Genomic DNA, 26,804 nt, shown 5'->3' with positions numbered 1-26,804 from the left:
ATAGCTGCTGTTATTGAAATCTTTAATGGTTAATATATAGTGGTCTAATGCTGCATTTATACTCATTAATAATTCTTTCTATTAAATGAAGACTGTTGGAAATCTTTTCTCCTTTTCTCTCCTCAATTCTTTGCTTTCTCATTTTGAAGCCTACTAGAAGTATGAGGGTGCTGTGTCAGGTATGACATTCGGCCTGTCTTTTGTCTTTAACTGATTGTATTCGCTTTTTTTATATTATAATTTCTGTAACATAGCAAATTAAACTGGGGTTATTTTATAATATATACCTTGAAGTACTTAAATTGAGAATTTGGCAACAAATTATTTAAGTCAGTAATAAAATGAGCATACAATGTTCATTAAGAGCATGATACGTATAAAATATTACAGATGAGTAAAATTATTTCTTTTGTTATATACATTAAAAATAAGTGAAGTAATAGAATTTGGGGTTTATACATTATACGAACTTTTGTCATTTCACTTTCCGTCATCAGGAGACTTATATTGAAATCCAGACAGAACATTTGCCCCAGTTGCTGCTCAGGATGATTTCTGCCCTGACAAGCCATCTCCAGACATTGCACTTAACTGAGCTCACAGATTCACTCAGGCTCTGCTCAAAGATCCTTAGCAAGGTTCAACCTCCACTCTTATCTGCCAGCACTGGAGGTGTGTTGCAATTTTCAAGTGGGCAGAGCAACTCAGTCAAAGAATGGGAAGACAAAAAGGTAAGGTGTGCTATTATTTTTCGGATTAGACCAATTATATTTCTTCAAAGCAGAATATTTTGTATATAGTCATTTAAACATTAGTGAATTTTTTCTAGATTCAAGTGTTGTGGTTCCAGAATTCCCTGTGCTTTCTATTCTTGGTAAATGTAATCAACCCAGAGAACATTTCTGGACTTTGATCCCGTTAAATGCCCCTGATATTTTAGAAATTAGCTTTAGCCACATCAGAGGCTTAATGCAGGTGCAGGGGCAGAGTTTAAGGAAGGAGCAAGCTGATCTGGTTCTGAGCAGCCTTGGGAAGTACAGCCTGACTTCCTGTCATCAAGGGGAGACACATTTCAAGGCTACAGATTATAACAATGCTCAGAGGTCTGGCAGTTTCCAGGAGAAACAGCCTGCCTCTTTCTTCCTTCCCTAGGTAATCGTAATAAGTCTAACTTACCCTACCATTCTCAGGTCTTTCATTTTTATATTATATTACCGTTTGACAATGTTTCCATAAAGATCATGGCAACGGATCCTCAAAATGCCTAGAGAGGTAGACAGGTCACATACTGTGTTTTGGGTTTTTTTTTAAATATTTTTATTTATTTATTTGACAGAGAGAGAGCTCACAAGTAGGCAGAGAGGCAGGCAGAGAGACGGGGGAAGCAGACTCCCAGCCAAGCAGAGAGCCCAATGTGGGGTTCGATCCCGGGACCCTGAGATCTTGAGCCCAAGGCAGAGGCTTAACCCACTGAGCCACCCAGATGCACGTAGTCTTCCAGATTCTTACTGCTACTTTTATGATGTTGAATAGAATTATACTAATTTTAATGTCTGGCCATAGTATCATACTTAAAACACCTGTGATGCATCGATGGGAAAAAAACATGTATGTAATTCCATTGAGTTTACGCAGAGTGTCTGTATTTTAAGACAAAGGTTTAAAATTTTCTAGTTTTCAAGGTTCCTTACCTAAATCCTGGGTTTGTATAGTTGCCCTTACTTTTTCAGTAAGGTTTTTTTTTTTTTTTTAAGGTTTTGCTTTTTTTTTTTTTTCCAGCTAGGCAAAATATTTTATCAGGAGAGTCTAATATAATCTTTCCCGTCAAGTATTATCCTAAAATTAATCCTAAAATTAATTCGTATGAAATGAATGTCACTGACCCACAATCAATTTAAATATATCCCAGGATCATCCTACATAAACTAAAACCAGTCTTTTAGTTTCCTTCCTACCTGTTTATTATTTATATGTGACATATATACTGATTCCGTTGGAGAATTTATTTAGTTCTGCTATTTCCTTAATTTTTGCCTCTAGGATCTTCTTAGAAATTAAACTAAAATAGGTACTAACTGCTTTGGAGTATTGTCTTGTTTTTGTTGTTTTTTGAATGAGATTAGTTTGAGAAGGGGGAGGACCTCAGGATTCTCTCAATAGCATATTCAAATATGTGAATATTTACCATTAGAAAATATCTGGAGGCACCTCTTGATGGTTACAGGTTAAAGTAAATGGGAACATCTACTCATATTAAGTGAAGGATAATTAAATATACTTTTTTTTTTAACATAATGGTTCATTAACCTGAGAGTACGCTTTTCCCTTTCTCTTTGGTTTTCTTCTATATTCTCAGGCCTTAAGATGTTCTTTACTTTTTTTTTTTTTTTTAACCGAAACACAATGGTATTGTCTTCACTGAAATGTCTAAAACTTATCATATTTGAAAGCTAAGGCTATTTTCTTTATTCCTTTTAAAAGTGTAAGTGAAGTAATGATTCTTTTAAAAGAATTATGACTCTAATTTTGTCTATATGCACTTAGCACATTTTTATAAAATTAGTGTATTCAATATCTATAACCAAATGTCCAAGACACGTCATTTTTTTCTCTTTTCAGAAAGACGTTTTATTATAAAATAATCTGAAACATAGTTACATAATACAGACCATGCAACTAAATAAATGTATACAAGTTTAACTGAATTTATAGCTTGAATTCTCTTAATGTAATGCTCATTGTTTTATGATCCTTATATGAAAAAGATTAATATACAAATAACTTTACAATAAGTTAATGACCGTTTTTATCATTTAAATAAGACTTATTTTCAAAAAGGTATTAATATAAGGTTTTAGATGGCCTTTAGCCTTTCAAGTAGAAATGTCAACAGTTCCATTCTGATAGCTGCCTCTGAAGTTTGGGATTATAATACGAAAAGTTCTCATACTATTATAGCAGTAAGCTATAGTAAAAATATCATGAACTTTAGAATCACCTAAGCTAAGCTCATCTAATAACTACTAACCTTATTTGTCATGTACACTTGGGCAGGTTTTGTTTTTAACTTCAGTGTGCTTACCTTCGAAACAGAGAAAACAACCTCTATCTATTAACCACTCTGTATTCAGTGGTGAAGTAGACACAGTCCCTGTCTTCCTGACCCATTTTTGCTAGTTGGGAGACACACATTAAACAAATAATTGCACATTTAATTATAGTTGTGATAAACACATGAAGGAAAATATAGAGTGATAGGAATATGGAAAATGCTGTGATCTGACCTTGATTGTGGGTGTAAGGAAGGCTTTCGTAAAGAAGGATTGTTTGAGTGAAACCCTAGAGAATTGGGGGTGGGATGAGGTAGAAAGAAGAGAGCTCTTGGGAGAAGAAGAAGCATTCCCAAAGCCTCTTTGGCAGAAAGGAATGCTGTGCACACAGCAAGGGGAAATGCAGTCTTGAGATAGGCAAGGGCCAGGTCATACAGGGCCTTTCACTATACCGGGGCTTTTAGTCTTTATTTTGGAAGCAGTGGGAAGATGCTGAAGGGTTAAGAGGCAAGTGACATAACATGATTTGTGTAATAGATAAATTACTTAGCAGTGTGCAACATGGATCTCAAACAGCATGGATGTGGGGAGACCAGTAGTACGGGTAACAGGTGGTGGTAACGTGCTAACAAGATGGGGGCGTGGAGACAGAAATAAATGGATTAGCTGCACATGTGAGAGCAAACAATCAGTAAGCCCTAGTAATGGATTGGTGAGAGTAATGAGTGATCACTAAAATTTATTGAGTGCTTAACTAACTGGCAGGCACTGGGCTGTGTGCTTTAGATAAACTGTGTTAATCCTAACAGCAACTGTGAAATGTAGGAACTGTTGTTATCTCAGTTATATTTATCAGGAGACTTAGGTTTAGAGATGTTAACTTGCCAAGCTAGTTAAGTGGCAGAACCGTAGCTGACTCATGGACAGTAACCTTCAGCACAGTTCGAAGTGGATGTAGGGGAAGTGTGAAGGAGAGGTGGAGAGGATCCCAAGAATCTCCCCTAGGTTTCTTTTTTTTTTTTTTTTTTTAAAGATTTTATTTATTTATTTGACAGACAGAGATCACAAGTAGGCAGAGAGGCAGGCAGAGATAGAGGAGGAAGCAGGCTCCCTGCTGAGCAGAGAGCCCGATGCGGGACTCGATCCCAGGACCCTGAGATCATGACCTGAGCCGAAGGCAGCGGCTTAACCCACTGAGCCACCCAGGCGCCCCTCCCCTAGGTTTCTGCCTTCTGGTTTGATGGATGGTGGTGCCATTCACTGAAGCAAGGAGCGCTGGGGGAGACCCAGCTTCCTAGCAGCAGAATATTTAGTTTGTATCTTCAATAAGATCACTTTCTAGTTACTAAAAAGTCCTCTTATTCAAATTTAACTTATACTCCGGCAGTCACCAAACAATTCATGATATGTACTTTTGTTCCCTTAAACTAAGTCAGAAAATAGGCTTGGTGATTGTACTGCTCCTATCTTTGTAGGAAGGGGATGGTTACTGCATTCCAGCTGTACTCTAGCAGCTGCTCTTTCATTAATATTTTAATTGTCTTCCTGTCTTTTCCTTCAGATCACAAACTATTCCTTTCATTCCTAGTACCTAATACAGTGTCTGGCACACAATGTGGGTTCAGTAACTGTTTGTTGAAAGAATGTAAGATTAATGGCACACATTTAAATAGTACTTTATGCAGAAATTTCACATTCTTGGGTTCTGAACAGAGGACCTATTAGACTTTATTTCTAGTTTTTAAAATTTCTTCCTTGCATTGTTGAGACATTAGGGAAGTGATTTCATGAAGTAGACTGAATATATTGTCAGTCATTTGAAAACAAGGACTATGGATCCTACAGATTTGTGCATATACATATTTTGCCCTCAAGAACCCAGCCTTACTACCCATGTAGTAAATAATAAATACTTAGCACTTGATTTTATATTAATATATTCATTAGACCCATACCACTATTTCCTAATGATTATCATAGACATATGAATCGGTGGTAGAAACTATTCTAATATTCATCTGGATACATAAGACAAAGTTTTAAATCATCTAATCCAAACTGACTTCTCTTAAAACATGGCCATTTTAAATTTTTAATTTCTAATAGACAGACGTAACCACTTAGCCTTTGCTGTTTTTAATATCTATCAGGTCTCATCAGTTTCTCTTGAAAATCCTACTGAAGTGTTTGAAGATGGAGAAAATCCACCAAGTAGTCGATCATCAGAGAGTGGATTCACTGAGTTTATACAGTATCAAGCAGACCGAAGTGATGACATTGACAGAGACCTGAGTGAGGGGCAGGGGACAGCTGCCATCCCCATTGGCAGTACATCCTCTGAGACAGAAACGGCCTCCACAGTGGGATCTGAAGAAACCATCATCCAGCCCCCTTCCATAGTCACTCAGGGGACAGCACCTCGAAGTGGGAAGACCGCCCAAAAAACTGCAATGCAGTGCTGCTTGGAGTATGTCCAGCAGTTTCTTACCAGACTTATCAACCTCTATATCATTCAGGGTAACACTTTTTCTCAGGCTTTGGCTGCAGAGCATCCAGGGGATCTCAGTCGAGAACGAGAGCAAGGAGAGACTCCCAAATGGGACAGAGATTCACATGGAGATGTGAAAGACAGAAACATAAGTAAACAGAAAACGTCAAAAGAATACCTCTCTGCCTTCCTCTCTGCTTGTCAGCTCTTACTGGAGTGCTCCAGTTTCCCAGTTTATATTGCTGAAGGGAACCATACCTCAGACTTGCATTCTGAAAAATCAGAAACTGGTAAGGTCATCTTGGCTTTATTTAAATATTTTTTATGGCACCTTTTTTTTTCTTTTTTTTTTTTTAAGGAGCACTCAGATATTAAAACTGGGACCTTTTTTTTAGCCAGTTAGTTTCGTAAAGTGTTATTTAATATTTGTAGATTTTTCTAATGAAATATTGTCTTTATGGAGAGATATATATTGACATTGGAAAATGTGATTTTGATGTCTTTCACAGTTTGCATGCAAATGAGTAGAAACTAAGAAGGACATTAACTCCTTTCTCTGGAGAAAAGTAATGCAACTTTTAGATCCATTGGTTTCCTTTATTAAGACTAGTATCATATATTTTTACCATTATTTAATTTTTATATACGTACATGCATAGTGCAATGGGTACTATGAGTGCTACATAATGTGTGTTGATTAATGTACCATTTTTTCAGGACAAAGAAATAGATTCATGACTTGGCATAAGAAAATTACATACTAAAAAAGTTCATGAAATTCTTGTTGCTGTTTTACTTTCTTAAAGCTCCAGTCTAGGTGAGAAACCATGGTTTTACTAACAGATCAAGGCCTGAAGGTAGTAAGAAAAGGTGCTTTGTTTTTTTTTTTTTTTAATTAGCCTAGAAGTTAGTATGTAAGATTTAGCAGGATGAACCCTGTTGGTTTCCGTCTTTTCGTTTCAGACTGGGAGCACGTGCAGCCTCCGCTGTGGCTTCAGACTCTGATGAATGCTTGCAGCCAAGCAAGTGATTTCAGTGTGCAGAGCGTTGCTATTTCATTAGTCATGGACCTGGTGGGACTGACGCAGTCTGTGGCTATGGTCACCGGGGAAAACATCAACAGCGTGGAGCCTGCCCAACCCTTAAGTCCAAACCAAGGAAGGGTAGCAGTGGTTATTAGACCTCCCCTCACTCCGGGCAATCTGCGATACATAGCTGAGAAGACTGAATTTTTCAAGGTAAATTCTAAGAAGTACATACATGACTAAGATGGTACTTGACCTACTTTGCTTAGCTGAGATTTTAAAGATGTAATCAGGCTTCATTGAATACCTCTTCGTATTATACTGCATAGAAAAAGACCAATACCATCCTTACTCTGTTCTGCTTTGCCAATCTTGTCCCCAGTTCCGTGAGAGGGAAGAAGATAAGGATGAGAGGAGATGGAGATGAGGTTAGGGAAGGCAAGGATCAGGGCTCTAAAGCACAGAGGGGATGATTTCAGCTAGAAAAGAAGTAGGATCATTTACACAGTAAAACTTATTTCCACATGTTGTAGTGATGACACTTGTGATTTTCGTAGAGTCGAGTCTCAGCTCTCCTCAATTCCCTGGAAAAGTGTCTCTGACTCTGTATTAATTGGTCGTCATCTGTGGTGTTTGATGCCATTCAGAAAAAAAAACGCAGTTTTTTATTTCCATCACAGCAGTACAGATGATAGCGTCTACATAGAAAGAACATCAAGTATATTGGATTATATTACATCTTAACTAGGTAGATTATTTTTATCTAAAACAAAAATTCTTAATTTCATCTCATCTCATGTCATTGCGCTCCACCAGAGCAATTGTCCTGCTAAGTTAGAGTTGGCTTTTTTAACAGTGTTATGGTGGGAAACCCTAAAAATGGTTACATTTTTTATTAATGCTATGGTAGATCATCACCTGTTGTGTTAACACATGTAACTCTGAAATATATACAAACTATTTTGTATGTCTTAAATAATTTGGATATTTGGACTATGAATTAGATTTTACTTTGTAACATATAACCATAAATATTAAACAATATTCATTGTGGGGTTTGTATCCTCTTAAGAATAATGTATTCTAGCAACACTTTACTAAATGTCACTAAAAGAGTGAAATGGGGTCTTCCCTGGGCTCTGGAGAATGTACTTCCACATTTGATGTTTAAAACAAATATTAGGGGCCCTGAGTGGCTCAGTTGGTTAAATAGCTACCTTTGGCTCAGGTCATAATCTCAGGGTTCTGGGATCAACCAGGTCAGGCTCCCTGCTCCATGGGAAGTCTGCTTCCCCCTCTTGTTCTTCCCCTTTCCCTGCTCATGCTCTCTGTCTCTGTCCCTCCGCCTCTTAAATAAATAAATAAATAAAATTTTAAAGAAAACGGAATAAATATTATTGGGGGGGACCTTAAAAAATAAAAATAATCAGTCAGTTGTTAAAGGTCTGTCATAAGAAGTTCTAGTGGTCTATATAACCAAAAAGCACATCAAAAGGTACACTTGTAAATATCATCCTAGTGGCATAATGGATATTAAAGACCTTCGAGATCTGGCATTCAGAGGCTTGTTGTACCTAACAGGAAATGCTTGTTAAAGAAGGTTTAATTTATGGTTTCATAACATTGTCACTTTCACATCTTTTTCTATAGCATGTAGCTTTAACATTGTGGGATCAGCTGGGAGATAGGACACCTCAGCACCACCAGAAAAGCGTGGAACTGTTTTATCAATTACATAACTTGGTTCCTTCTTCTAGCATCTGTGAGGATGTTATAAGTCAGCAGCTAACCCACAAAGATAAGGTAAATTCTTTTTTTATCTTGTCCCACCCCACCTGCCCCACTCCCATTATACCAAAAGGTAAATTAAAGAAACTCTAGGAAAATTATTGTAGCTAGTATCTGATTAGAGATGACATAAATTCATTCAGAGTGACCTTCATATCTTTAAAACAAGTTTGTTCTATCCTTTTTTGGAAGAAGGTTCTTTAAAACAGCATCAGTATTACGAGAAATCAAATACTGGGATTTATTTCTTGATTCAGGACACAAGTTGTGGATGGCGATGATTGAACTCGTTGCCATTGAACCTGTTGCTGGTCCAAGTTCTTGGATCATTTAAAGAGGAAGCCTTGGTGAAGGAAGTATGGATGTTAATGAATGCATGTGAAATGAAGGAATGTGTGTGTCAAGTGACATTTATAAGCCACAGAATGCTAATATGTGAGATATTATTTGCCTTATAATAAATACCCAAAATAAGGATTTTGTATCCTAATGTATACAGAACGATCCAAAGGTCAGTAAGAGTAAAACTGATAGAGTTCTGGGTGCTCCTAAGAAAAAGCCGGAATTGTCATTCTGGTTGACTTCTTCAGGGCAGTTCAGTGAAGTGTGTGGTCTTCCTGTGCCTGCTCTGTAGGGTTAATCCAGGATTTTATCAGACAGCTTTTAGAAGTGCATCACCCTAATTTTTAAGAACTGCAAGTACTAATGAGTTTGAATGGGTCCTAAAAAAAGGCATTGTGTTGAGTAAATGAAGCTTTTGGTAAGGGGAATTGGCAAATGGAGGAGTAAATGAGAAGAATAAGAAGTTTATTCTATTAAAATTCTCTATTTTAGCACATTCTTTGAAAATTGTTTAGGAATAAAATGTTTAGCAAAGCCTTGCATTTAATTTCATTTGTTTACATTAAGTATAAATCTAGGACAAATTATATACCTGAGTTGCTTGTGTAATATTTTATTTTTGAAGAAATGCTAAGTTCTGAATAAAGGTATTATACATCCATGAAAAAAATTACAATACTGGTTTTTTTTTTTACATGTTTGTATTAGTTGGTGTACAAACATAGGCTTCATAGGAAAAGCATTATTAGGCCTGAGGAAAAAAAGAGAGCACTTCTCTAACTGATCACAAGCAATTTAGAGAGTTTCAGTCCCTGATGGGGAGGCTTTTACTCAAAAGATTCCACAGGTGCTTGAGGAAAACTAAAAAATCTTGATAACTTCATAATTCCTACCTGATTTAATTCGTGTTCATTATCTAACACCAAAAGCTGCTCCTTCTGAATAATGTATTTTTCCATTATTCTTTCCATTATTACCATAACGCTTAATGTTTTCAAGGTAATCTCAAAGGGATATAATGTTTTTCTTACGGAAATAATCATTTTTAGGTATTTAAATTTTTGAATCTAATAAACTAGCTTGATAAATATTGACAAATTCATTTGAGATAAATATATAATTTCTGGGAGCAAAAGTACATTGCATAGTGTAATAAAATAAATTTTGACTGCTAAGTATTTCTATTAAAGTAAGAGGGAAAGTTCTTATACTGAAGTTCTTTCCATTCCCTGTTTTGCAGTGATCTAGAGACTTGATTACCTAGTCTAAACCTAGTCTGTGAGGTAGTATGAGATGATCCTTCAGGTTTAATATTTCTGTGTATATTTAAGTCTTTTTTACATTTCTACTTTCATAAAAACAGTTTATTGTGTTGTGTGTTGAGTACTATGAACATTAAACCTAATACTGCCTCTTAAAATGCAACTTTGATTCACTAAAATCTCTTAATATCTTCAAGGGAGAATAAAATAACTTAATGTCCCATATTCCTCCTCAGAAAATAAGGATGGAAGCACATGCAAAGTTTGCAGTTCTTTGGCATCTCACAAGGGATCTCCATATAAATAAGTCATCATCTTTTGCACGTTCTTTTGACAGGTTGGTTGCATTTGATGTTGGATTTACAGTAAGGTATCTCAGTGTCTCTTTTCTTGAATCCTCTGCCTAGTTTGTCAGGGGTAGAAAATAGCAATTTACAGATTTTTTAAAGAGAACTTATAAATTATTTTTTTAAATCTAAGCTATATTAAAATGCATGGCATGGAGCACCCAGAGACCCTTCCTTTCACTAGGTGATGATTCCTCAAGACCCTGCTGTGTGCCAGGCACCATTCTAAGTGTCAGAGACAGCCCTTGAGTCTCTATTCACAGTGAAGTTTCATTTAAACAGTACATTATGTAACTGTTTCTCTAATCGTTATTTTCAGTCTTCTGCCTGAACTGGACCTAATAAATCTATGGCTAAAATACTGAGAGACCATAGGGCATCTGGGTGGCTCAGTCATTAAGTGTCTGCCTTCAGCTCAGGTCATGATCCCAGGGTCCTGGGATCAAGTCTCACATTGGGCTCCCTGGTCAGCGGGAAGCCTGCTTCTCCCTTTCCCACTCCCCCTGCCTGTGTTCCATGTCCTGCTCTCTGTCTCTCTGTCAAATACATAAATAAAAATCTAAAAAAAAAAAAAATACTGAAAGACCACTTATGTGGATTCAGAGAACCTGTTGCTGCCTAAGAGTGGTTTCACTACTCATCTAGATGACTCATCCCCCAAATGTGAGATTTGCATTAACCTCCAAGGAGATGGTATTACACCATAGCTTCAGATACTGGCACAGGATAATGGCAGTCTCACTAGGAGGTCTCCTAAAAGAGGCCACAGATACAATTGTGCTTATAGCCCCAGCTCAGGACACAGATGTGTGTTTTACTGAACATTACTTTTTTTTTTTTTTTTTTTAAGATTTTATTTATTTATTTGACAGAGAGAGATCACAAGTAGACAGAGAGGCAGGCAGAGAGAGAGGGAAACAGGCTCCCTGCTGAGCAGAGAGCCCGATGCGGGACTCGATCCCAGGACCCCGAGATCATGACCTGAGCCGAAGGCAGTGGCTTAACCCACTGAGCCACCCAGGCGCCCCTGAACATTACTTTTTTAATAGCATCACCATTTTTAAATGATCTGCTGTTGAACCAGTGCAATGAACTAGGTCCTTGGCCTAGGTACTTTACAAATACCATCTCTCATTTGAAGCCTGCCATTTCTCATCATACAAATGAGACACCAAAGGACCAGGGAAATTAAAAGTGGCTTGCCCAAAACGACACATAAGGTCAAGTAGATAGCCCACATTTGAATCTTGGGTTTTCTGATTCCAGACCACACCTCCATACCTTTCACAGAAGGTCCTTCCTTGAATTAAGCTCATAGGTTTGACTCTTAAAGAGATTGTGTGCAAAAGAGCATGGGAGCGGTGCTGACTTGTAGGGAGTTCAGTATTTAATGACATGAATAGGACTATGTTGCTAAAACAAGACAAAGGGGTTTTCTTTTTCCTATTCTTTAGTATTTATCTTATAAGAAAAATATATGCTTTTGAACTTTAAAAAGAAAACATAAGTATGTAAAAAAAAATAAAAAGATGATTTTTCTCCTTTCTCATATCCACTGGGACCGTAGGGAATAAGATTATTAAAATGCTGTGGTCCACAGTTACCCTGAAGGATGACTACTTTTTAAAAAGTTAATTCAAAATACCAAAAAACCTATAATAATACTGATTTAAGAAAAACTAGTGTGTGACAGTTCAAGTAGGTGTTTTCTTCTTTGTTTTAATTATTGGTATTTATTGTAGGTCGCTGTTCATCATGTTAGATAGCCTGAACAGCCTCGATGGCTCTACCAGCTCCGTGGGACAAGCCTGGCTGAACCAAGTGCTACAAAGACATGATATTGCAAGAGTTTTGGAACCATTACTATTGCTCCTGCTTCATCCCAAAACTCAGAGGGTTTCAGTGCAGCGTGTACAAGCAGAACGCTATTGGAATAAAGCTCCCTATTTCCCCGGAGAAGAGAGTGACAAGCATTTCATGCAGAATTTTGCCTGCAGCAATGGTGAATATCAATGGAAGTAGAACAGCTTTCTTTATTTCTTTAATTAAGTTATGAAAATCAAGTGAGAGGTGAACACGGCGGAGATCAGCAACAGTGAGGTGTTCTCACCATGCCCTGGTGGTGCTCATGTGGGCCGTGTGGGAATGTACTTCGTCAGTGAGCACCTTAGAGGACTTGGATCTCTCTTATCAGATTATTTTTTCAAGGGAGGAGTCAACCCAGTTCTGGGCAAAGATAGTCTTCAGTTTTGTTGAAAATACCTTTAGAGTTTAATTAGCAATTTTGGTCCTACAAGGCCATGGAGCTACTTCACTGGGAATGTATACTAAGCTTGTAGTGCATACTTAGATTTCATGAGTCGTTTTCTTCCTTTCTGAAATGGGAACAGTAGCACCCACCTTTCCAGGCTTCATTGTGGACATCAGATACTGTCCTGTTTGTGATGTGATCGGTTTAGACTGGCATATCATAAGTGTTGAATATTCGCTATCATTACTAGAATTCCACACTTATCAAACTCTCCAATGATGCCATCTATGATACAGTGATAATGGCCCCATAGATTAGATTAGTTTACTTCAGAGACAAAAGATGCTCACATATCTCATTTCTATCTTGACAAATAACCCTGTGAGGTCAGTATTAAAAAGGTCATTTTACTGAGCAGGGAATTGCTGCTGAAAGGGCTGTGGCCATCTCACCCTCCCATGGCTGCTGAGTGATGAAGCTGCAACCGAGCCTGTGTGCTAGCTACTTCATCTTTAGTTTCTCCAGAGCCTTCTTTCCTTTCTCTGCCTTCCTTTCCACTGCTTCCCCTGAGTCTTCTCAGAGCATGCACTACCCTGTTCATTGCCCCAACTTTCAGCCTCTTTGTGTTAGCATTTTACCCTGCCTATCTGCTGAATTCTCACCTTGTCTTGAGATTAGTCTCCTTACCTGTAGGGTCATGATGCTTTCCCTGAGTTTTATAGCACTTGCTTGGTACTACTCATATGGAACTAAGCCTTCTGCTCTTTCTAAAAGGATGCCGGCAGCCTAGTATACCCCCCCAACAAAGTATAGAAATGGATAAGTGTGTTTGTGATACCCTACTGAGTTTAAACTCTATATAGAGAGCAGTGACGTCTTCTTTCTCACTGCCATTGTCTCTAGGTTTAGGGCCTTATTCATACTAGGTAATTCCTAAATGTTGAATTTTATTGAACTCAAGGAACTACATCTATACATATTATAATCTATGAGCAAATTACTTGAATTCTTAGAAATAGCATAGCTAAAGGGAAGCATCACACAGGGAGGATAAAAAACTAAAATTTTTAACTCCAGTAAAAAAGGTACCTTATTTGGGGATGAGGACAAATTTTTATATCTGTTTTAAATATGTTGTTCTGTTGAATTCAGTTGGATTAATCGGCTTTCTAATGTTAAGTTGTCTTTACTAAATTCTAGTTAATAGTCATCCACATAATTTTCTAACTTAAAGGGTCTAAAATAGTAATGAATTAAATTACTATTATATTACTAAAATAGTAATAAATTTAATAGGAAAATATAAGTCGGTGTTGAAGCTGATGATTAAAAATCTTGAATACGGTCTATCATTTCAGTTATTTTAACGTGTTTTATCTTTTTCCTTCTTTGCTGTTTTCTTCAAATGCCAGTAAGCCAAGTACAACTCATTGCATCTAAAGGGAATGGTGAAAAGCCACTTACCATGGATGAAATAGAGAACTTTAGTCTCACTGTTAATCCATTGAGTGACAGACTTTCCCTTCTAAGTACCAGCAGTGAGACAATTCCAATGGTTGTATCTGATTTTGATCTTCCAGACCAGCAGATAGAAGTACTTCAGAGTTCTGACTCTGGATGTTCACAGTCCTCTGCTGGGGACAACTTGAGTTACGAAGTCGATCCCGAAAATGTGAATGTTCAAGAAGATTCCCAAATGCCAAATGCGAGCTCCCCGGATGACGATGTTCAGCAGGTAGTGTTTGACCTGATATGTAAAGTTGTAAGTGGCCTCGAAGCAGAATCTGCATCAGTTCCATCTCAGTTAGAAATTGAAGCTCTGCCCCCAAAGCACAGCGATGTCGGTCCTGGCGAAGAGGTGCTCCAGACCGACGATCAGTCTGCTCAGCAGAGCCACAGTGCTTTGCTGAGTAACGACAGTTCTCAGTTTCTCTCTGTGTCAGCCGAGGGAGGCCCTGAGTGCCTGGCAAATGGAATCTCCAGAAATAGTTCCTCCCCTTGTATTTCAGGAACCACACAGACTCTCCAGGACTCCAGTGTTGCTTCCACAGAGACCAAATCTAGACAGAGGAGTCACAGTAGCATTCAGTTCAGCTTCAAGGAAAAATTATCAGAAAAAGTCTCCGAGAAAGAAACCATCGTTAAGGAGTCCGGTAAACAACCAGGAGCCAAACCTAAAGTAAAACTTGCTAGAAAAAAGGATGATGACAAGAAAAAAACTTCAAATGAAAAACTCAAACAAACCAGTGTGTTCTTTAGCGATGGGCTGGATTTAGAAAACTGGTACAGCTGTGGAGAAGGAGAAATTTCTGAAATTGAGAGTGATATGGGTTCTCCAGGGTCCCGGAAATCTCCCAATTTCAACATCCATCCGCTCTATCAGCATGTGCTCCTGTATCTCCAGTTGTATGATTCATCGAGGACTCTCTATGCTTTTTCTGCCATCAAAGCCATCTTAAAAACCAACCCTGTTACTTTTGTAAATGCCATTTCAACCACTAGTGTAAATAATGCATATACCCCTCAGTTGTCTCTGCTTCAGAACCTCTTGGCCAGACACCGTATTTCTGTTATGGGCAAAGACTTTTATAGTCACATTCCAGTAGACTCAAATCATAACTTCCGGAGTTCTATGTACATAGAAATCCTCATTTCCCTCTGCTTGTATTACATGCGTAGCCATTACCCAACCCACGTCAAGGTCACCGCACAGGACTTAATAGGCAATCGAAACATGCAGATGATGAGCATAGAAATTTTGACGCTCCTCTTTACTGAGCTGGCAAAAGTAATAGAAAGCTCAGCAAAGGGTTTCCCAAGTTTTATCTCTGATATGTTATCTAAGTGCAAAGTTCAGAAAGTGATTCTTCACTGCTTGCTGTCATCTATCTTTAGTGCACAGAAATGGCACAGTGAGAAAATGGCAGGTAAGAACATGGTTTCCGTGGAGGAGGGTTTCTCAGAGGACAGCCTTATCAATTTCTCAGAGGATGAATTTGACAACGGCAGCACACTCCAGTCACAGCTTCTTAAAGTGCTTCAGAGGCTCATTGTTCTAGAACACCGGGTAATGACTATCCCGGAAGAGAACGAAACAGGTTTTGATTTTGTCGTCTCTGACCTGGAACACATCAATCCGCATCAGCCCATGACTTCTCTCCAGTATCTGCATGCTCAGCCTATTACGTGTCAAGGCATGTTCCTTTGTGCAGTGATACGAGCTTTGCATCAACACTGTGCTTGTAAGATGCACCCGCAGTGGATTGGTTTAATCACATCTACTCTGCCTTACATGGGAAAAGTTCTGCAGAGAGTGGTTGTTTCCGTGACACTGCAGCTCTGCAGGAATTTAGATAATCTAATCCAGCAGTACAAATATGAAACAGGATTATCCGATAGTAGGTAAGATTGATTTTTAACTTTGTCATTGACATTTTTCACATCACGGCAATGTAATTGTCCACAAAGTCAGTTACAATTTGGGTAAATAAATTAGTGGTTATCATTAGGTTACAAATAATATGTTGTTTTCACAAAAATGAAACTCCGCTTGAGAAAGTGTATCAATAAAAGAATTCAAGAATGGAAGAAAGGAGTGTGTAACAGACTTTTTTTCTTAGTTGAAATTAATTTTGATGTTCTTCTTGACTGAACTGGTAAGAGTAATGAAAAACCCAGCAAAGGGCTTCCTTAGTTTTATCTGATAAGTTATCTAAGTGGCAATTAATGTCATACTAAAATTATTTTTAGGAGTTGCCTAGGTGGCCCAGTCGGTTAAGCATCTTCTTTCGGCTCAGGTCATGATCCCAGGGTCTGAGGATCGAGCCCCCACGGGCTCCTTGTTCAGCAGAGAGCCTGCTTCTCTCTCTCCCTCTGCCTGCCACTCCCCTGCTTGTGCTCTCGCTCTGTCAAATAAATTTTTAAAAATAATTGTTTTCCCATCCGATTTTATTTCTTGTTTGCAATTTTCATAGTTTAGTGGTGAACTCCATCTGTATCTCCATGTTTAATTAGTCTGTCAGAAATTACCCAGATGTTTAATAGACTAGTATATGATTTATTTCCTGTGCAATCTTCGCTACTACATGTAAAATATGATAAAACTGCCTATATCATTTCATATTGATATGCCTTCTGTTAAGAGTTGCTAGAAATTTATTGACTACATTTATTTTGTATTGAATTCTTTAGCCAAAAAGAACTCTAGTACAACTCACTTATTTTAGAGATGAGGATATAAAAGCTTCTAATGTATGCTCTTAGTCATTTATTCTTATAATATTTATTGAGCACCTATGATGTGCCTAGAAACTACTGAACATTCACTACTGATAAAAACATAAACTTTTCCACAGAACTTGTGTTCAAATGAATGCATTTTTTTTTCAGGCCTCTGTGGATGGCATCAATCATTCCACCAGATATGATTCTTACTCTTTTAGAAGGGATCACAGCCATTATCCATTACTGTTTATTGGATCCTACTACTCAGTATCACCAAGTAAGACTGTGCAAATATTTGACTCCTTTAAAAAGACTGAGGTCTAATAAGTACCCATTTGTAAACCTCAGTAAGTGATATGTGTTTTTTCCCCCAATTTAAGCTTTTGGTCAACGTAGACCAAAAACACTTGTTTGAAGCCCGCAGTGGAATCCTCTCGATCCTTCATATGATCATGTCCTCTGTGACGTTGCTCTGGAGCGTCCTTCATCAGGCTGATTCTTCCGAAAAGATCACTGTTGCTGCCTCTGCCTCAGTTACCACTATTAATCTTGGAGCTACAAAGGTTAGACAATTCACATTTTTCCTCTGAAGCTCAAGAGTTTGTTCAGGGACTTTCCTAAAGATTGTATTCAGAATTTGTGAATAATTTGAGTAGTGTTTTTGGCATGCTGCTTGAATGGAGTAATTAATTCTCAAATAATTTTAACTGTTTGATTGAGAAATGACGTATCACAGAATTCGCCATTTTAACTATATACACTACAATGACTTTTTTTTCCTAGTACATTTCTAGAGTTGTGAAACTGTTACCGCAATCTTTGAACATGTCCATCACCTCAAAAAGATTCCTGGTGCCCGTTTCCAGTCACTCCCTGTTCCCCTCACTAAGTTCAGTCAACCACTAATCTGTTTTTTCTACATATACATTTGCTTTTTCTGGACATTTTTTTTTTCCAATTTATTTATTTTCAGAAAAACAGTATTCATTATTTTTTCACCACACCCAGTGCTCCATGCAAGCCATGCCCTCTATAATACCCACCACCTGCTTTTTCTGGACATTTTTAATAAATGGCATCATGTGGTATTTGCTTTTTTGTATCTGGCTTCTTTTATGTGATATATTGCTTTTGAGGTTCATTCATACATATTATAATTTTATTCCTTTTCTTTAGGACATCTTAAGTTGACACTTTATTTATTATTTATTTATTTATTTTAAAGATTTTATTTATTTATTTGAGAGAGATTTATTGAGAGAGATCACAAGCAGGCAGAGAGGCAGGCAGAGAGAAAGGAGGAAGCAGACTCCCTGCTGAGCAGAGAGCCCGATGCGGGGCTTGATCCCAGGACTCTGAGTTCATGACCTGAGCCAAAGGCAGCGGCTTAACCTGCTGAGCCACCCAGGCGCCCCTTAAGTTGACACTTTAATATGCAAAACCCTCCTGGAAAACAATTTAGCAATATGCACAGAGAGCTTTAAAAGTCTTATAGCCTATGACCTAGTAATTTAATTTAGTAATGTATTTTAAGGTAATCAAAATTATGCAGAGATACATACCTATCATTATAGCCTTGTGTAGTGGCAAAAAGAGAGCCCCTAAACAGTAAATGTGGAAATGGTTAAATTATACTTTTAATGTTATATTACATAGCTACTAATAATGGTTTTGAAGAAATCTTAGTGGATGGAAAATGTGTAAAACTTCAGTGAAACAAGGACATTACATAATTGAACAGTTTTGTATTTATAATTCTAAAAAAAATTATATTCAGAAAAAGAAATTAATGTGGTTAATAGTGATTATCTCGGCATTATGTGATTAATGGTTGAGTGTTTAAATTTTTTTCTTACACTCTGACATCTTCCAAATTTTCTACTTTATACTTAGAGAAAAATTCTATCTGAAAGCATGTTATACAACATCAAGTTGTTGAATTGATAGCTCCTCAGTTACCTTAATCTTACTCTTGAACCCGACTCCCTAGATCTGGGAGTAATGGGAGCACAACTGAAATTGGGGTAAGAGGAAGGTTGGAAACTGCTCCAAAATTTTATTTAAGTACTTATGTTTAGATTAAACTATGCTTTTCCTTTGTATAATTTCACTTAAAGGAACCTACTAATGCAATTGGACTTCATATATGGTGTTTTCCTGTTGTGTTATACAGAATCTTGCAATTGGCTGATTGACAGTTGTTGTTTTATACGTTTTTTTTTTTTCCCAGTTAAAATAACCGTGATTGCCTCCCTTAACACTTCCTCTACTGTTACTTAGGTGGCAAAACATGAAAACACTATATAATATTTCCAAAAAAACCCAAAAACCAAAAGTACAGTCTATTTATTTATTTATTAATAACTTATTAATAAATTTATTTATTTATTTTCTATTTATTGATTATTTATTTGTGTTTCATAATTTATTATTAATTATTAATAATAATGAATAATTTATTCTTTATTAATAAATGGTTTATTTATTAATGTTTCATGATTTTTATCACTTGTGGTTTATTTAAATTATTTTAGAACTTGAGACAACAGATCCTTGAATTATTGGGCCCCATTTCAATGAATCATGGTGTTCACTTTATGGCTGCTATTGCATTTGTATGGAATGAAAGAAGACAGAACAAAACCACCACCAGGACCAAGGTATATGTTTAACCATTTGGTACTTTTGTTGTTTCATTTGATAAGCATTTGGTAAGTACATGCGAATTTTCAACTCTCCTTAAGTTATAGTGGGGCTGGAATGGGATGGGAAATAGAAAAGCAATAGTTTTTTTACAGGTGGATGGAAAATGTATAAAACTTAGATAATGTAAAACTTAGGTAATGGTGTATTTATTGCCCAAATGTCTTAAATAAGCATGAAAAGCATCATTTTATGTGGAAAAAAAAAAAGAAATTAGTATGATATTAACTATATTTGAAGTAGGAACGTTAACATGGTACAGAGTATTTTTTTTTTTTTAATGTTAGTTATTCAGGACACAAAGCAAGGATATGGAGAGTTTTCATCTTGACTAGATTTTCTTTTTCTTCTTTTTTTTTTTTTTAAAGATTTTATTTATTTATTTGACAGACGCAGATCACAAGTAGACAGAGAGGGTGGGGGGGAAGCAGGCTCCCCATGGAGCAGAGAGCCCGATGCAGGCCTCTATCCCAGGACCCTGAGATCATGACCTGAGCCGAAGACAGAGGCCTTAACCCACTGAGCCACCCAGGCGCCCCTTGACTAGATTTTCATTAAGACATGATAGCTTAAGTATTTTCTAAATGCAATCCATACATTGGCTTAAGAGGATTGTCTATGTGAAATTTTTGCTGCTTTGTGAATTTGAAAGCTCAAAAATGTTCTGTATTGGAAATAAATAGTGACTCATTAGAATATTAAGTCTATTAAATAATTAACATTCACATAAGATATATCCTTTGTCTAGTTAAGGTTTCTGGTCTGTTATTTTTGTGCTGATTTGACATTTCATATATGTTGGAATTTCAAAAGGAATAAAAATAAACATTCCTACCTAAGACATTTTTTTACATGGGAGAATTCAGTAGCAGATACTACATTAGACAGAATTGAAATCCTGGACTATTTAAAATCACTCAAGGACCTGTGGTTTGTTATTAACAAGGCATGTTGAACACATGCATTTTTCTCTGCCCTTCTTTCAAAATTGAGAATAAAAGAATTTAAAAATGCATAAACTCAAAATGACAAAAAAAATCGAGATAGTTGACCACAGAACAATAAGAAGTGTCAGCAGAATTTCGCAAGATGAAAAAAAGTACAGGTCTGTGTGGTAACTGATTTAGTAGAGAAAATTGATAACAAAATTGCTGCAAGAAAGAAAGCAGTTGTCACCGTATAACTACAGATGGTCTCTGGAAGTCGAAATGTCAGGTGCCTGGCTGAAATCTGGAGGATTGGTTGAAAATTTGTATAAGGAGCAGCTTGACCACGTTTAGATCCCTTTCTCCCAGCTCAAGCAACCACTCACTCTTCCACTACCCAAGTAGGAGACTGGAGTCAAGTGTGCTCTGTAAAGAGTTGGTCAAGAAAGACTCTTAACCTAAGGGCATAAGATCACATAGGTAGACTTTAGACTTCATGATAAAAAGTGGAGCATTTGCAAAAAATTCTTACATACAGAAAATGGTCACTAGCCTCCCCTCACTGAGGTAGCTGGAAGCACTATGGCCCTTAGGTAGGAATTTGAGGACTGGCTTCTGGGAAAATGACCTGATCAAGAAAAAATAAAGACCTATAGCTACTAAAGTTTTTGAGGCTGCTAACAAAACACTAGGCTGCAGTCACGAGACAGGGAGGCCTCCCTGCCCACCAGTCTTGCACACAGATGCTTGACTTCTCATCACTTTTTAATTTCATTTCCAAACGTAATTAATAGCAGAGTTGTTAAGAGCACAGACTTTGAAACTAGCTCCCTGGGTTTCAAATCATTACTTTACTGACTAACTCTCTGACCCTAGGGTAGAAATACTACTTTCTGAGGTTGTGAGAATTAGAAGAATATAGATTATGTGGCACTTAGAGCAACACCTGGCACTTAATAAGCACCCTGTAAATATTAGCCATATTATCATTCCTGACATTTAAATATGAATAAAAAGCCAAGGATTACCAGCCACATGAAGAAAGCCTCTACTATTGATTGACAGTGACCAAAACAACTAGATAAAGTCAAAAGAAACAATGCAGGTAACAGAATAATATGTAACTAATAACAGTAATGCATTTCCAAGAGGTGAAGCTGTATTGCATCCATGATGTAAGAAGATTCTAAGAAAGACCTTAGCAAAAACTAAAATTTTTCTTGGATATAAAATTTTTTATAGCAGAAACCAAACTAAATCAGTACAAATGTCAGAAGAGAAAGTAGATAAATACCAGAAATAAAAACTTAGAGAAATGGGAAGTAGGGGAAAGGAGATCAGAAAATTAGGAGAGCAATACTGGAGGGTCAATATCTTTTTTGTAGAAAGAAAGAACAGAAGAAATGAAGGGAAAAAACATTAACGAAATAGTACAAGAAAATTCTCCAGAAATGAAGGAAATGAGTTTCCACAGACACTATGAAAAGAGAGCTACACAAATATCAGCATGCAGTTTCAGAATGCTGGAGATCAAAGATCTGAAAATCTTCCTGAGAGAAAATACTGTTCCTATTCAGTGGAATAATGATAAGACTTATCGAAAGCAGTGCTAGAAATTGTGATGGGAAAATAAGTTTCAACCTGTAATGCTATATCCAGTCAAACTGTCACTCAAGGCGTTTTGAACCATGCAATATCTAAGTTTTAAAAAGGCATTACCAACAGTTCACCCTTTCTCAGCCACTGGAAGATGCATCTCCATGAGAGGAGGAATAAACTAAGAAGGAAGAAGACATGGGATCCAAAGATTAGGGGTTTGGACACAGAAGACAAGGAATGGGAATCTCTAGGCTGATGGTCACAGAAAAGATATCAGGATGTTACTTTTTAGTAAGCCCAGGGTAGAGCAGAAAGACCTCTAACAGATGTCTCAAGGGAAAAAAAAAAAAATCAGGAGGAAAAGGTAGAAGATTAATTACCTAATATATTTGAATATGTAATGAGAGGTTTGCAGTTAGAGTATTTGGGGATGAATTTGTGATAGAGATGGAAAAAATACATAAAGCTGTGTATTAACTCAGAGAAACAAAAAGTAAAAGAAATGTAATGACAGTATAATACACAGTACAACCATAAATAGTTATATGAATATTAGATATTGATTTAATTAAAATTATATCTATGTGGGGAGGTTAGGGGAAAGTGTAAGGGAGCTAAATTTTTGTCTTCTGGGGTGGGAAGTCAGTAGGAAATTTTAAAAAAAAAAGTCACGAGGGGTTCCTGGGTGGCTCAGTGGGTTAAAGCCTCTGCCTTCTGCTCAGGTCATGATCTCAGGGTCCTGGAATCGAGCCCCACATGGGGCTCTCTGCTCAGCAGGGAGTCTGCCTTCCCCTCTCTCTCTGCCTGCTTCTCTGCCTATTTGTGATCTCTGTCTATCAAATAAATAAATAAAATCTTTTTTAAAAAAAAAGTCATGAAATAGGAAAAAATAGCTATATATTACTCAAATAATAGAAGAGAGCTAAGAGTTGAGCAGGGTTGCTTTCAGATGTGAGATAGAGGATAGGACACTGCTGTCTTTTCTTGTAAGGCTTATTATTACCTTATTTGATTTTTTGAAGTGTTGTCTATGCATTGTATTGGTAAACATATATATATACTTACTTATTTATTCATTTTTACCTAAGATAGTCCAGAGACTTGCAAAGTCTTTTATATTAAAAAGAGCCCATGAAATAGTCTCTTAATTCTGTGACTTCTGTTAAAAGACTTATGTACCCCCCAACATACAGAAATACAATATTGTGTTTATCCAGGTCATTCCTGCAGCCAGTGAAGAACAGCTTTTACTAGTTGAACTGGTTCGCTCCATCAGTGTCATGAGAGCAGAAACTGTTATGCAGACTGTGAAAGAAGTTTTAAAGCAGCCCCCGGCCATAGCCAAGGACAAGGTAAGAAGAGCTTTTCTTTGCCTTTATTGACAATTCTGTTTCAGAAATTATGCTGGTAGGTAAGGTATTTTTTTGTGCAGTAATGTCCTTTCACAGACTGGAGAGAGGAAATCATGTTTACCTCATAATCAAAACATTTGTCAAGGGCACCTGGGTGACTCAGTGGGTTAAGCCTCTGCCTTCGGCTCAGGTCGTGATCTCAGGGTCCTGGGATCGAGCCCCACATCAGGCTCTCTGCTTGACAGGGAGCCTGCTTCCCCCACTCTCTCTCTCCGCCTACCTCTCTGCCTACTTGTGATCTCTGTCAAATCAATAAATAAAATATTTAAAAAAAAAAATTATCAGCACCTTCAGGGACTGCTGTTGTCATCATCCCTGTCGCTGGTGAGGAGCCATTCACTGGTGAGATCTCTTACGTAAACCTCTACGGCAATTCAGACTTGTATAACTGAATTCGTAGGGGAGGTTTTTCTGGTCATTTAAGGGGGAACACATAAGCCAGATCCCAAGGTCAAGTGACCTCAATTGTTGCCTTATTACTTTTTTTTTTTTAATAGCTTCTCCATTGCTTTCTCTTTGGAATGAATATCAAATGTTTTGCCATAACCTTAGTTCTAGTCAGTCATTTTTTGACCACATACAAACCTATGCTTTGCAAGGGCTACAGAAAATGAACAATAGAGTCTGCACTCACAGCGCATTGTCTCTAATTAGGCAGATACAAATGTCTGCAAATGAGTAAAATTAGGGACTTCTCTACTTTCTTTTGCTCTTTGTTCCAGGAATACTGAGGTCATATTTTCTGAGAAAATATTTACAGCCTGCAAACATTAGAGTTTAAGCCTAGCCAAAATAAACCTAATCATATCCTAAACAGAATTGTTACACAAATCTGAAAATATCAGTTTTTTTTTTAATTTTATCTTTTTCTTGAATTGCCAATGGGAAGAGTATACTTATGTGTGTGAATAGCTAATACCCATATTAACTTCTAACATGCTAACTATTCTAACATCACCCCTGGGGCATTTGCAATAGGATTTTAAATTTGCATGTAAAAGCTCAATTCAGCATATTATTTTGAGCATCTGCTTGTGCCAGACATTGGACTAGGCATGAAGGATATGAAAATAAGAGCAGATTCCACCACCATGCCCTCCAAAGGCTGCCTTCTTGCTCTGCATCTAAATTCTGAATCCATTAGAGACTGCTTTTTTCTCTGTGTGTGATAGGGGGAAACTTCAAGGGAACACTTGGTACTAAAAAGGAACAAATTGGTAAATGTCAGTGGACATCAGTATCATTTCCTTGCCTGTTACTGATTTCTACGGCAACTGTTTTCTTTTTTATTATATGTTACATTTGGCACTATTGCTAGTTAAAGACTACTTTAGGAGACTTTTAGAAGTTGGTCTCAAATTTGAACAAACTACACTAATTTCACAGGAATTTGTAGTAAAACAGTTTTAGATTCAGATTTCGTAAAAATCTTCAACCCAATTATGCTAGCACCAACCAAGTATAAGCTGATTAAAATAAACTGATGTCGGTGCTTGCAGAGTAAATGGATCATTTAAAAATAATGGCTGGAGTATCAATTTTGGATGTGTTGTGGGTGGGGATTGAGAACCTTTTGATTTCTTCTATCCATTTTCAAATTTTTAAACAGCTCTCGGGTTGAGTTTTTTTCTACTAAAAGAAAGCATTTGAGTGGCTTTATTTTTTATGATAGATTAGTGGTTTTGTTTCCTTTTAGTGTTTTATATTGAAAATTGACATTAAAGTACAGAGGTGTTGCAAGGATAAAAAAGCAAAGGCAGTTTTTCTTCAGTGTAAAATTGATTTCTTTTGTTTGTTTGTTTGTTTGTTTATAGAAACATCTTTCTTTGGAAGTCTGCATGCTTCAGTTTTTCTATGCTTATATTCAAAGGTAAGATAACTGATGTAGATCTCTCCTTACTACATTAGTCATGTGTAAAAGGGAATAGAGGAAAAAAGCACCTGAATCCTTTCAAGAAGTTGCTAACTTTTCCTTTTAAAACTAGAAGAACAAATGCTAGAAACATTGTCTGTGGATGTATTTATATTGTCAATGGTTATGTTAATGAACCAGCCATGCAGATCCTGCAAACCTAAAGACCTAAGTGTATTGGAGATTAAGTGGCTACTGAAACAATGAATTGTAAGAAAATCATTTAAATATAAATGAAATGCTGAATCCAGCTCTAGAACCCATGCCTGTTGCCACCAAATCGATATTATTTTCATATAGGTGAACGTGTGGTAATCTAATCTGATTTTTTTTTAATGTTAGAAATGGTGATGAAACAGCCGCTTATTCTGGTATTCCAGTTTTGTGTTTAGCTGACCCCTCAGTTGTGATAAACTTCTTACTGAAGACTGGAATCCTAATCCTCCCTTATAGGGCAGTTGCATTTTAATCACCAAATGAGGCATCAATTTGTGATCTTTAACTAACCTTTATAAAGTTAGGTTAGGTAGATTTATACTGATTTTATACTGATTTGGGGATTTAGAGCATTAGAAGTAGGACTACTTAATATCTGAACTTAGATACATAGGGGTGTTAGGGTGAAGGCCAGATTGAAACAGAGATCATTTTAATTTCTCTAGATGTGAGACCAGTGTTCAGGACAGATTTATAACTCTCCCTTTGATGAGTTAAAGACTCAGAGGTGAAGGAAATAGAGTTAATACTAGTAGAATAGGACTGAGAGCAAGTGACTATGGTATCTGTAATTAAATTGAGACTTACTGCATTGTATTTTACCTCTAAAAGTCCATGTGAATTAAAACTGGGATTTCTCTAGCAAAATTTCTATACTAATAAGTCACATTGGATATTCTAAATACATTGGGGTTCTTTTTATATAATATTAATAGAAAACATAGAGCTTTTAGGAGTTTTGTTCTATCGTTGTCTATACAAATTTAGGGAATGTTTCAGAGAAACTAGTAGAAATATGTGTTAAAGACTGTGGGAAAAGATAAAGAAAATTTAAAGTTTACTGTGCCTCTGTCTATATAAACACAACTACATTTATCTTGCAGAATTCCAGTGCCCAATTTAGTGGATAGCTGGGCATCACTGTTGATACTTCTAAAAGACTCTATACAACTGAGTCTTCCAGCCCCAGGACAGTTTCTTATACTTGGGTAAGCAATTTCACTTAAAAGTACTATTTTGAGGAAAAGAATAATGTTTACTGTCCTAATCACTGAATAATAGATTATTTGTTTATTGTTATTAATTAGTATTGTTATTAATAAATTAATGTATTATCATACATTATTTTGGATGACCACATGCTCTCTCTGTCTTCTCATGGAATTCTCAAGGTATAGAACTAGATGTATGGTATGAGGCCTGAAAAAAAAGGGGGTGGAGGGATGTAGGGAGGAAATAATGTGTGTTTATACAAAATG

The 26,804-nt window shown here is 36.8% G+C and overlaps 1 protein-coding gene across 14 annotated transcripts in view; it reads left to right on the top strand.

Moving 5' to 3' along the window:
• Nucleotides 1-26,804, top strand: part of DOP1A (DOP1 leucine zipper like protein A) — a 100,369-nt gene that overhangs the window by 57,210 nt on the left and 16,355 nt on the right. For 8 of the 14 annotated variants that reach the window (XM_044246485.1, XM_044246465.1, XM_044246443.1 and 5 more), the window contains 14 exons: nucleotides 150-179; nucleotides 498-731; nucleotides 5,201-5,828; nucleotides 6,502-6,776; nucleotides 8,214-8,366; nucleotides 10,192-10,292; nucleotides 12,045-12,304; nucleotides 13,966-15,955; nucleotides 16,943-17,054; nucleotides 17,158-17,340; nucleotides 19,312-19,437; nucleotides 23,223-23,357; nucleotides 25,232-25,287; nucleotides 26,430-26,534. In XM_044246485.1, the coding sequence (XP_044102420.1) occupies nucleotides 150-179; nucleotides 498-731; nucleotides 5,201-5,828; nucleotides 6,502-6,776; nucleotides 8,214-8,366; nucleotides 10,192-10,292; nucleotides 12,045-12,304; nucleotides 13,966-15,955; nucleotides 16,943-17,054; nucleotides 17,158-17,340; nucleotides 19,312-19,437; nucleotides 23,223-23,357; nucleotides 25,232-25,287; nucleotides 26,430-26,534 (4,388 nt within the window). The remainder of the gene's footprint in view (nucleotides 1-149; nucleotides 180-497; nucleotides 732-5,200; nucleotides 5,829-6,501; nucleotides 6,777-8,213; nucleotides 8,367-10,191; nucleotides 10,293-12,044; nucleotides 12,305-13,965; nucleotides 15,956-16,942; nucleotides 17,055-17,157; nucleotides 17,341-19,311; nucleotides 19,438-23,222; nucleotides 23,358-25,231; nucleotides 25,288-26,429; nucleotides 26,535-26,804) is intronic. The other 6 variants (XM_044246526.1, XM_044246494.1, XM_044246476.1 and 3 more) reach the window with 2 other exon arrangements.

The sequence above is a fragment of the Neovison vison genome, chromosome 1 (genome assembly GCF_020171115.1).
Source record: "Neovison vison isolate M4711 chromosome 1, ASM_NN_V1, whole genome shotgun sequence".
Classification (NCBI taxonomy): domain Eukaryota; kingdom Metazoa; phylum Chordata; class Mammalia; order Carnivora; family Mustelidae; genus Neogale; species Neogale vison.
Note: the sequence above shows the minus strand (reverse complement) of the source record. Positions and strands in the feature narration are given on the sequence as shown.